This window comes from Muscardinus avellanarius, assembly GCF_963383645.1.
Source record: "Muscardinus avellanarius genome assembly, chromosome: 3".
NCBI classification, from domain to species: domain Eukaryota; kingdom Metazoa; phylum Chordata; class Mammalia; order Rodentia; family Gliridae; genus Muscardinus; species Muscardinus avellanarius.
In genome coordinates, this window is record NC_137788.1 from 74,379,028 (window position 1) to 74,391,559 (window position 12,532).

The 12,532-nt window shown below is 37.2% G+C and overlaps 2 protein-coding genes across 3 annotated transcripts in view; both read left to right on the forward strand.

The window, feature by feature from the left end:
• PRKACB (protein kinase cAMP-activated catalytic subunit beta) overlaps positions 1-12,532 on the forward strand; it is a gene marked incomplete at both ends in the record, with an annotated part of 144,926 nt that overhangs the window by 62,377 nt on the left and 70,017 nt on the right. The window lies entirely within an intron of this gene.
• LOC308261010 (nuclear valosin-containing protein-like) lies at positions 7,640-10,206 on the forward strand (the record flags this gene model as incomplete). The annotated part of the gene is given in 4 exon segments (XM_080692694.1): positions 7,640-8,456; positions 8,459-8,524; positions 8,527-9,538; positions 9,540-10,206. Coding segments are annotated over 4 exon segments (2,562 nt in total).

Sequence of the window (12,532 nt, forward strand, 5' to 3'; positions counted from 1 at the left end):
CAATAGAATTACCCTTGGCACTTTTGCCCTTTTGGCGCTTTTAATCATCAAATAGTATTAGGGCTTCTTTGTGTTTATATATTCCAAAGCAGTTAAAGAAGAAAATTTAGGTTAAAGAAAAAAAAAGAATAGTTTACAAAATTACTCTGTGGTTTATACTGCACCTGGATAGTGCTATAGAAGCTAATTTGAATTGTTTTACTATATCAAAAATTTTTAAAACCAGTTTTTGGCTGTTTTAGAAAGAAAGTGAGTAGGAACATTTATGTGCAAATTTTTTTTTTACTCAAAAGAATTTGATTATTTATAGTTGATATTTATAGCAAGTTGAAAGGTGAGGAATGTCATATATCTCAGTGAATTGAGTATTGATATAATAGCACATTATTAATTTTTTGTAACAAAAGCTTTTAATTCATTCTACTTTCCCTAGTCAGTTAAATTACAGTTTCCTAGGCCTTTTTGGAAATAATTTCTGTGTATTTCAAAGATTTTTTTAAAAGTTAAATTAACAAGAACAGAACTGAGTTGTTTTACCAATACCTGTTTCACATGTAATAGGTGTTTAATAAATGTATCTTCAATAAATGTTATGGGATTTTGTTAATTAAAAGTTATGTCTGGCCGGGCATGGTGGTGCATGCTTGTAATCCCCACACTTGGGAGGCAGAGTCAGGAGGATCACCAAAGCCAACCGTGCTGGCTTAAGAGACGCTGTTTCCAAATATAAAAAAGTATAAAATAGGTCTGGGAGTGTAGCCCGGAGGTAGAAGGGCTTCCAGGAACCCCAGTACCACCACCAAAAAAAAAAAAAAAAAAAAAAAAAATTATGTCTGCTGGGCATGGTTGCACACACTTGTAATACCTGCACTTGGGAGGCGGAGACAGAATAATCGCACAGGTTCAAAGCCAGCCTCAGCTAGTGAGGCTCTCAGCAACTTAGTGAGACCCTGTTTCCAAATAAAATATAAAATAGGCCTGGGAGTATAGCCTGGAGGTAGAAAGCCTTGGGGTTCCTCCCCCAGTACCACCGGGGGGAAAAAAAAAAGTTATGTTTAACTACACTCTTACTGTTTTTTAAATGTATGGGACCTGTATGCTTTCTGAAACATTTTAAAGTCTTAGACATAGAACCTAGTGTGCTAGTATGATGAGCATAATTCCTTTTAGAAAAACAAATTAAATGTTAACATGTTTCTCCATTGTGAAGTAAAAAAAAAGACAAATATATATATATGTATACAAATAATATCAGATGCAAACTTTGTAGCCCTGTAAAAATAGCCATGAGATATAAGAAAGAGCTGCTGAATATCCTTATACTCTCTTCTCCTTTTCATATCCCCAAATTTTATAATAGAGATAATGATTTTATACATAAGAAAAAGCATGGTAAGCATTGAGCTCTAGTTTCCTTCTATGGAATGTGTGGCTATGTAGAAGCAAAAACACTAATAACAGCAAAAACAAGCCGGGTGTGGTGTCTTTCTAATGCCAGCATTTGGGAGGCTGAGACAGGAGGATTGTGGTTCAAGAACAGCCTCAGTTACTTAGTGAGACCCTTTGCAACTGTTTCAAAAAAAAAAAACAACAACAAAACGATATTCCTCGGTTCCATCCCTGGTACCTCAAAAACAAAACAAAACAAAAAAACCCAACAACAAATGAAACAGAGGAATCCTCTCATTTCAAAATTCTAAGGCTTATTTTTGTGGTAAAAAGGTAAATTTTTATTCACTTGTGCAGTGAGTTAGGAAAGGAGCTCTGATTAAATGAAATTCTCATACAAGACACATTGTTCAAAGCTACAGCAGTTTGCATGATTTGACAAGAAAAAGGAATATAAAAGCTCATGATGATAAATGTTCTGAGTATACTTTTGCTGAAGTGCTATTTTAAAAAATAACTAGTGTAGAAACAACATGTAATTTTTTAAAAATTAGGTTTGGGGAACTATCAAGTAAAAAATGATTACCAGGCCGGGCATGGTGGCGCACTTTTGTAATCCCAGTGCTTGGGAGGCGGAGACCGGAGGATCACACAGGTTCAAAAGCAGCCTCGCTTGCTTAAGAGGCCCGTTTCCAAATAAAATATATATTTAAAAAAAAATAGGTCTGGGAATGTGGCCCAGAGGTAGAAGGGTACTATCCCTAGTACCACCAAAACAAAACAAAAACAAAAGGAAAGAAAATGTTTAGGCAGAAAAGAAATGTAAGAAACTTTAATCCAAGTTTCGTTTTTCACCAGTGACATTATATGTAGGGAGAAAGAGACCAAAGGCCACATAGTAATTTCCAGGGGTTTCAGACTTTTACTCTTAAGTAACATAAATTCAGGACTGACAATATAAGTATGTAAGCTAATTCAATGCACATTTAAGTACATGAAGTTCAAAGGAAAAGTATAAAAGGTTTCTGCTTTTAGTTCTGACTCAATGAATGCAAGTATTGACATTTGTTGAGTTCTTAGCAAATTGTTATAGTTAGCTTGTAGCTCATCCTTTGATTATAAATAGTATGGTAGTTTACACAGTGATGAAATTAGTAAACACTTGGGCTATTTTTATACCCCAAATCTTTGACTTTATACATTTAATGAATATCTAACTGCAACATCTTAGGTAAATAGGTCAATATTATCAAACACTATTTCTCTCTCCTTTTCATGAATTGACAAGCTGTTTCTCTGGTCGATATGAATCTATTAGTGAATCTTAGGATTAAAGACTATGTTGAATAACTAACCAATTATGAATATGAGGTTTTCAAGTAGAATTAGCTAAAATGACTTCTATAATAGACTATCTATGTGTATGAACTTCCTAAAGTTCATAATTCTTTCATGCAATTTATAATTTTAAGGGCACCGAATCTGTATCATTGCAACGTTTAACTAGAAGACTTTCCATGTACTTTTTTTTTTTATCTACTCTTTCTATTTGCAGCTAGTTTGTAAATTTATTATATGTAATCAGCTTCTACACATCTGGCAAATATTTTCTGAGTATTGACTATATCAAAACCTGTAAACTAGCTTATTGGAAAAATAATATCTAGTTTCTTAAAAGAGTAGAAAGAACAAACAAACAACAATATTCAGGGTGTATTACTATTAATATTTAGAATTTTAGGTCTGTATTCTAATAGACAGTGGGGAGCGAATATAGCTTTTTTTTGTGTGTGTGGTACTGGGGATGGAACCCAGGGGCATTCTACCACCAACATATACCCCCAGTCCTATTTTTTATTCTTTATTTGGAAACAAGGTCTCACTGAGTTGCAGAGGGCCTCACTAAGTAGCTGAGGATGGCTGTGAACCTACAATCCTCCTGTCTTAGCCTCTCAAGTACTGGGGTAACAGATATGTGCCACCATACCCTGCTGCCAGTGTAGCTTTTTAATTTGGTAAATAATACAGTGCAACTTTAGGTTACAAAGCCTGACGAATTTTAACTAGTATAATATAAGAATAATAATACAAGTCATTTGCTTATTCTACTACGATGAAGAAATGCATAGCTACCTTTAGTTTTCTGTGCAGAGCCCCTTAAATTAGAGCACGTTTGACACTACAATGAACATGGTAATAAGTAGTCAAATAGATTTTCTTTTTTTGTGATTATTTTAATTTCTTTTTTTTTATTGGTGCACTGTATCCATACATCATAGTGGGATACAAACTTTTGTAGACATACATGCACACATCGCCCAGTCAGCCCCCACCCAATCCCCACCCCATTCTCTCCCCATCCCTCCCTCCCATGCTTGGCTTAGTGGTTGACATCTAGTATTATAGCAATTTATCCAAAATTAAAAATGATAATCTCACATAACAGTTTCATTTGTCTGATACCAAGCTTTTGATGACTTAAAGATAACATTTCAATATTTCTTTTTACTTTCTTTCTTACCAGAGAATATTTTTTTCTATTTTTTTTAGAAATAAATATATATATTTATTTTTCAGAAAAAAAATCTATCCTAATATGGAATATGGACTCTAGATACCCAAAACGATCTTGAAAAAGAACAAAGCTAGAAGATATATATTTTCTGATTTCAAATCATATAAAGCTACAATAATTGAAACAGTGTAGTACTATTCTAAAGGCAGATATATAAACCATTGGAGTTAAATAAAAGCCTAGAGCTAAATTCTTCCCTATATTGTCAAGTTATTTTTGACAAGGTTTCCACAAACATTTGGTGGTGGGAATAATAGTCTTTTAACTAAATATTGTTGAAACATAATATTTACATGGAAAAGAATAAAGTTGGACCCTTACCTAATCCCATATACAAATATTAACTCAAAATAGATAAAAGACCTAAATATAAATCTTAAGACTATAAACTTTTAGGAGAAAATCTGGGTCATAAAACCTCACAACACTGAAATTGGCAGTGATTTCTTGGATATGATTTCAATGGCACAGGCAACAGAAGAGTATACAAACTCCCTAAAAAATAAAAAACATATTGTATATCCAAAGACAATGTAAACATAGTTAACAGTTACTAATAGAATGGGATAAAATATTTCCAAATGCTATATCTGAAGGTATATTAATATTCCAACTAGAAATCCTAAAAATTAACAACAATAAAGGCAAACAATACCATTTAGAGATAGGTAAAAGACTAACATAAGTAACGAATCTCCACAGATAACCAGTCTTAGTTGACTGTTGGATGGAAACTCTTGTTTCTCTGGTTCTGGTGTGTGTTACCTATTTCTTCTTTGTAGTTAATCTCTTTGAGTATTTTCTCTAGTGCTGGTTTTGAAGACAAAAATTCCTTCAGTTTCTGTTTGTCATGGAAGCTTCTTATTTCTCCATCTAATTTGATAGAAAGTTTTGCTGGGTAGGAAATTTTTGGCTGGAAGTTGTTTTCTTTCAGAGTTTGGAATATGTTACTCCAAGCCCTTTTGGCTCTCATGACTTGGTTTGGGAAGTCTGGAGTGATTCTAATTGGTTTGCCTCTGAATGTCACTTGGCCCTTTGTTTTTGTTGCCTTTAAGATTCTCTGCTTGGCTGCCACATTGGTCATTTTGACAATTATGTGGCGTGGGGATCCTCTTCTCCGATACTGTCTAAAGGGAGTTCTATAAGTTTCCTGGACCTGTGTATCAACCTCTTGCTCTATATTTGGAAAATTTTCTGCTATTACTTCCTTGAAGAGGTTGTTGATCCCTTTGGTTTCACTTTCTTTTCCCTCCTCTATTCCAATTATTCTTAGGTTAGCTCTCTTAAAATGGGCCCATATTTCTTCAATATCAGATTCCTGTTGTCAGATATTTTTTCCTAGATTAGAAACTATGCGTTCATTTTTGGAATGATCATCTTCTAAGAGCGAGATTCTGTTCTCCATGTGGTCTAATCGGTTGTTTGTGCTTTGAATTGAGGCCTTTACTTCATTAATTGCATCCTTTATCTCTTTTTGGCTCTCTCTGAGTTCTTTTTGAAGCACCTCTATTATTTCTACAGTTATTTTCCTGATTTGCTCTTCTAGAAATCTCTGATTTTCTGTTTTATCGGGTTCTGATGTTGTGGGGTTGTGGGCATTCATTGCTCCAGTATTATTTTCTTTCCCATGATTTCGGAAGTTTGTGCCTTCTCTGGGTTCTTCCCTTGGGTCACTATGACTTCACTTAAGGTGTTCTGGATCTCGAGTCAGTAGTATCTCAGACCCCACTACTCCTTTACTGGGTTGTATCACAGAGTCTCCGATCCAGAGAGTCGATAGAGGCTGCTTTAGACTTTGGAGGGTGCCAGGTTGCACGTTCTCCTATGGTGTGATATCTCTGCCACCACCCCTCCCCCACTGGGTCAAGTCCCAGGGAGTACAGTACTGGGATTTCTTCTCTGTGGCCCGCAATTTGACTCACTGTTCTTGAGTACGCAGATGTAGCTATATTGGATTCGGTGAATTCTCTGCTGCTGACGCCGGTGGCAATATGGTGCCGCTGCTACGCCCTCGGCCGTGAGGCTGGCGTATTTCTTCTTGGTTTTTATTTCCACTCTGAATCCCTGCGGCGTGTGCTGAGCTCAGCCACTGGGAGCTTTAGATTTTACCTGCGGCAAGAAATCCCGCCTGGCTGTTCTGCAGCGGCTCACCTCGGCTTGCTGTAGCCGTCCGGTGAAGTCGCCGCTGCTGCTGGCAGTATGGCGCTGCTGCCGCGTCCTCGAGCGTGAAGCCGGTTATCTCCTCTGTGGCTCTGAGCTCTGTTCTTAGTCCGCTTTCTCTCTGGAGCCTGGTGATTTTTTTTCTCTGGTGATGCTGTTTTCTGGCTATGAAAGGCGCTGATTTTGTGGTAATGGAGATTGGTTGTTAGCGGGGCTTTTAAGCCCCGCTTTTCTCGGTTGCCATATTCCCGGAACTAGATTTTCTTTATAACAGTGTCTGTTCAGGATATTTTTATCTGGAATTTTCTAAGAATTGATAATGTGTTAAGTCTCCTCTCAGATATCCCATGCAAACAAAATCAATAAGCCATCTTCTTCCTCTATCCTTCATTCTTCATAGAATTCCTGATCTTTTTATGTTCTCATATCTTCTACTTTTAATATGATTTATTTTATAGTATTAAAATTATATTGCTATTAGTCTTTATGTTATCTGTCTCCTCTACTTGATTTTAAACTCCATGGAGGCATATAACTTGTTAGTTTATTTTGGTTTTGTCAGCACAGTTCTCAATAAATGTTGAGTTGTTGGATTAACACTTAATACACTGCAGACTTGAGCTAATTATCTTCTTCTAATTGGTTCTATTATGATCTTCTTTGCAACCTATTTTAAAGGAATGGGCATTAGCCAAAAACAGCAAAATGTTGACTTTATCCTTAAATACCACACACATTCTAGAGGAGTGTAGCCTGGAGGTAGAAGGATTCCATCCCCAGTACACACACACACAAAAGAAACCCTGGTCCCATCAAATTTGGTGTGTCCTTGCTCTTGTTGATGTGATGCCATTAATCCTTGTAGAGACCTTTAGTGACTTGGATGAGAGGATGCTCAACTCCTTACAGTATTGTGCCCATTAATGGATTTTGTTTCCTTAATTTATACTCATATACTTAGTCATCCTGGCTTCTTTCCTATGTCAGATGTGTAAAGGTGCTTTCAGGCCATTTCTACACCATGCCAGAATCAGCTCTTCTTTGTTGGACATGTAGACCAAGGGTAGGAAACTAGTGGTGTGTGTCCCAAATCCAAATACATTTTGTTTAATCCCAATAGGATTTTTAAAATAATAGAATTTGATACACACACACACACACACACACACACACACATTTACTATGATTTTAAGTCATGGATTCATGTAAATGGATTTTCATATTCTGAAACCATTAGGAAAAAAAGTTTTAATGGCCTCTTCACATGTGAGAAAAAACGGGCAGCATTAAATAACTGCCCTCTTTAATCAGCAAGGTACTGTCTTATTTGGTCTAGTCCTCACTACTTTAGACACTTTGATTGTTTTACCTGCCTGGCCTTTGGAGACACTTGAGGTTGGCCTATAATGGGTCTATAGTTAAGCTTAGATCACCAGCCCAAAATTTTCTTTGATAAAGCCTTTTCAGTGTGCCTTCCTACTTTACCTGTGAACCACACATCCATCAATAAAATTCATGAGGTGGCCCCGGCCCCGCACGCCCGGGGACTGGCGGCTCAAGCAGCGCGTAGTGCAGTACCTCACCAGTAATAGATGTGGCAAATATGTGGACAATGGAATGTTGGCCTCCGATTTGCAAAGAATGTCCAGTATTGACTATGGTCGAAGAAAAAGAAATGCTTTTAGGATTCAGGTAGAAAAGGTGTTTAGTATAATCAGTAGTGAGAAAGAGCGTAAGAATCTAGCAGAATTAGAAGATGAACATCAGGCAAAAAGAGCAAGACAAGGTGAAGAGGATAATGAGTATACTGAAAGCTATTCTGATGACGATTCGCATACGGAAGATGACCCAGGTCCACAGTCAGCAAATCACATGAACAGTTCCCTGCTCTCTTTATATCGGAAAGGAAATCCTGATTCTGTCTCCAATACTTCGGAGGTGCAACAAAGAGAAACTGCTGCTTCAACACCACGACTGGCTTCTAAAACAGGTTCCATTCCTTTGAAGACCCCTGGCAGAGATTTAGAAGGAGGTTGGTTTATTGACAAAACCCCAGATGGAAAGAAAGACGGTTTTCTCTTGGACCTATCACATGGGACGATTGATCCTGAGAAGCCAGTATCTGAGATACAGGATTCAAAAGATTCTTCTCTTCTGGAGAGTGATAAAAACAGGAAAGGTAGGCCAAGGAGCAAAGGAAACAAAAGGAAGAAAGATCTTCAGGAAGTAGATGGAGAACTAGAAGCTGTCCTGCAAAAGAACGCTAAGGTCAGGGGACTAGACTTGCAGATCTCCAATGTGAAGTTTGAAGATGTTGGAGGCAATGATGCTACATTAAAGAAGTCTGCAAGATGCTGATTCACATGCGCCACCCTGAGGTGTATCACCACCTGGGCATTGTGCCCCTTGTGGAGTTCTCCTTCATGGGCCACCAGGCTGTGGGAAGACATTACTTGCACATGCAATTGCTGGGGAACTTGACCTGCCAATTCTGAAAGTGGCTGCTCCAGAGATTGTGTCTGGAGTTTCTGGGGAGTCTGAGCAGAAGCTCAGAGATTTATTTGAGCAAGCTGTGTCAAATGCACCCTGTACTATTTTCATTGATGAAATTGATGCTATCACTCCCAAAAGAGAAGTTGCTTCAAAAGATATGGAACGAAGAATTGTAGCCCAACTCCTAACCTGCATGGATGAGCTGAATAATGTGGCAGCTACAGCTTGGGTCCTAGTCATCGGTGCTACTAACCGACCAGACTCATTAGACCCAGCTTTGAGACATGCAGGAAGGTTTGACCGAGAAATATGCCTAGGTATCCCAGACGAAGCATCAAGGGAAAGGATACTTCAGACTTTGTGTCGAAAATTGAGACTTCCTGAAACTTTTAGTTTTTGTCAGTTAGCACACCTAACGCCAGGCTTTGTTGGTGCTGATCTGATGGCACTTTGTCGAGAGGCAGCCGTGTTTGCAGTCAATAGGGTCTTGATGAACCTCCAGGAGCAGCAGAAAAAAGATCCTGAGAGCGAAGGTTTGCCATCTGAAGGTGTTCCAGAGAAAAGGCTGGGAACTGAGACCACTTCTGAAACACAGGATGAATTACAAAGGCTGCTGCAGTTGCTGAGAGACCAAGATCCCCTCTCTGAGGAAGAAATGCAAGGGCTTTGTATTGAATTTAACGATTTTATTATGGCTCTAGCCTCAGTCCAACCCTCCGCCAAAAGAGAGGGCTTTGTCACCGTCCCTAATGTGACATGGGCAGACATTGGTGCCCTTGAAGACGTTAGAGAAGAACTTAACATGGCAATACTGGCTCCCGTACGTAACCCAGACCAGTTTAAAGCTCTTGGATTGGTGACTCCAGCTGGAGTCCTCCTTGCTGGTCCTCCTGGCTGTGGGAAGACTCTGCTTGCAAAGGCTGGCAAATGAGTCTGGACTAAATTTTATATCTGTCAAGGGCCCTGAGTTACTAAATATGTATGTTGGTGAGAGTGAACGTGCCGTACGACAGGTTTTCCAGCGAGCCAAGAACTCAGCACCTTGTGTGATATTCTTTGATGAAGTGGATGCTTTATGTCCTCGAAGATCAGATCGAGAGACTGGTGCAAGCGTCCAGGTAGTGAATCAGCTACTTACAGAGATGGATGGTCTAGAAACACGCCAACAGGTTTTCATTATGGCAGCCACTAACAGGCCAGATATCATTGACCCTGCCATTCTGCGGCCAGGCCGTTTGGACAAGACTCATTTTGTAGGTTTGCCACCACCAGCAGACCGCCTTGCAATCTTAAAAACTATCACAAAGAATGGCACCAAACCTCCCCTGGATGCAGATGTAAATTTGGAAGCCGTTGCCAGTGATCTTCGCTGTGACTGTTTTACTGGTGCAGACCTCTCTGCTTTGGTTCGAGAAGCTTCTCTCTGTGCCCTGAGACAGGAAATGACAAGACAGAAGAGTGGACATGGAAAAGGTGTGCTCAAGATAAGCCATACGCATTTTGAAGAAGCTTTCAAGAAAGTGAAACCATCTGTATCAGTACAGGATCAAATGATGTATGAAGTTCTACGTAAGTCCCTCAGCCAGTGACATCTCCAGGAGCGGACATGGAGGAGTCTAGAGGATCATCCCAAAGGAGAAGCTTTAAGGTGTCTACAGAAAAATCGACAGATACAGTTCTTTGTAAATATTTTATTTTCAAATTAACGAGGCCAAGCTGCAGCTGAAGATTTCTTCCCATTTGGCCAGACTGTTGTTGGAAGACCCTACTTCCCCTCTAAGAAAAAGAAATATTTGAGAACTGCTAAAATAAAAAATTGTTCAAATAAAATATAATAATAAAATAAAATTCATGAAAGAGGTTCTGGTACATCTAGGGTGTGTGTGTGTGTGTGTGTGTGTGTGTGTGTGTGTGTGTCCCTCTCTGAATTCCTTTTGAGATTTTTATTTTTATGCAGATCTAGTTATTTTTATCCCCTTACCTCTGTTTACTACCCAGTTTTTGAGAAGGAACAGTCTTTACCATAAAGCCCCAAAAGGTTTTGTTAGGTCATATCCCCAAAATAATGGATGCCTACTAGCCTGTGTCTTACATAATTAAGTTGTCCACTAAAGTGATTTTTCTCACAGCAAAGATCTGCTTGAAGCAGATTGTCTACATCTAGATAGAGAAGCAAAAAATTGAGATATAATTTGCATGCCATAAAACTCATTAATTTAAAATTTGAGCTACTAATTCAATATTTTTATTTGTTTTGTGTCAATCTAAACTTTATTTTTGGGTTAGTTTTTGTAATTTTGCCTAAGAATTTATCTATTTGATCTAAATTATATTTAAATGATTGATATAAAGCTGTTTGTAATATTTCCTCAAAATGCTTTTAATTTCTCTCAATTAGTGGCGATAATTATCATTTCATTCTTGATTTTGTTAGTGTCTCTTCTGTCTTTGTTTATTTTAATATTTAGTCTAGATAAAATTTTATCAATAAAATTTTTCTTTTCAGGCATTTTTCTGTATGATTTTTATCTCATCGAATCTTTGGGTTTTTTTTTCTTCTTTTTGTTTTTAGTTCATTTTGCTCTCTTACTTCTAAATTTTTAAGTAGAGACATAAATTATTGATTTGAGATCTTAATCTAAGTGATTGATACTATGACTTTCCCTCCAAACTTTGCTTTATCTCTTTCCATAAATGTAAGTTTGTTTCATTCAGTTCAAAATATTTTCTAATTCTCTCTGGTGTTTCTTTGTAATAAAATATTCAAGTATTTGGGGATTTCCAAAATTCTTTTCTATTATTTTAATTATGTCTGATTATAGGATATATTTTTAAAAGACAGTAATCCTTTCAGATTGAGACTTATGTTGTCTAGTACCTACCATCAATAGAATGTTTATGTATACTTCAGAATAACATGCATTATGTTGATGTTAGGTGCTATATTTTGTAATTGTCAAGGTTATGGTGTTATTCAAGTTTTGTGTATCCCTGCTGATTTTCTCTAGTTTTCCCATTAGTTATTCATGAAGAAGTAGCAAAAGCTCCAAAGGTACACATGCTCTATCATAAAGTTTCAGTGAATGATGGACTACATATGGGATGGTAGTCCCTTAAAATTATAATGAAGCTGAAAAACTATCAGCTAGTGACGTTGTAGCCATCATATTTTTATGGTGGTATGCATTGCTTTCATGTTTGTGGTAATGCTCGTGTAAAAGCTACTCCCCTGCTAGTTGTATAAAAGTATAGCATATACAATTGTATATAGTACATAGTACTTGATAATAATAATAATAATAATAATAATAATAATAATAAACAGCTATATTACTGGTTTATATATTTCCCATCCTATACTTTTATCATTAAATTAGAATATATTCTTTATGCTTATAAATTTAAAACTTTTACTGTAAAAGTATGCTAGGTTGCATCAGCTGCAAGCTCATACATCTCATATTTATCTTCTGATTGGATTACTTTTTCTTGTTGCTTGATTTAATTTCACGTTGTTTTCTTCATCTTGGCTGCTAAACAGAAAATCTATTGCTAATGTTGCCAGTATGAAACTACATAAAGTGACTGACCTGGAAATGAAAAGTGATTAAGGTTAAAACTCGGTGATGGATTTTGCTCAGTGGTCATGAGCATGTCCCATTCCACCATAGCTATGATTTTGAAGAACAAGAACAAAATAGCAGATGCTATATTAAAGGATCTGCTTAATTGAAGTCAATGATACTAACAATAATTCGAGAAAGACCTGTATACCTTAGGGAGATGGTATGTATTGAATACCTGGCATAGAAGTACTTTCTTCTTAGCACTGTAATGATCATGGTAAAGCAAAAATTTTATTTGCAATATTGAAAGAAAAAGCTGGGCCATACCATGACAATTTACTGCCAATTC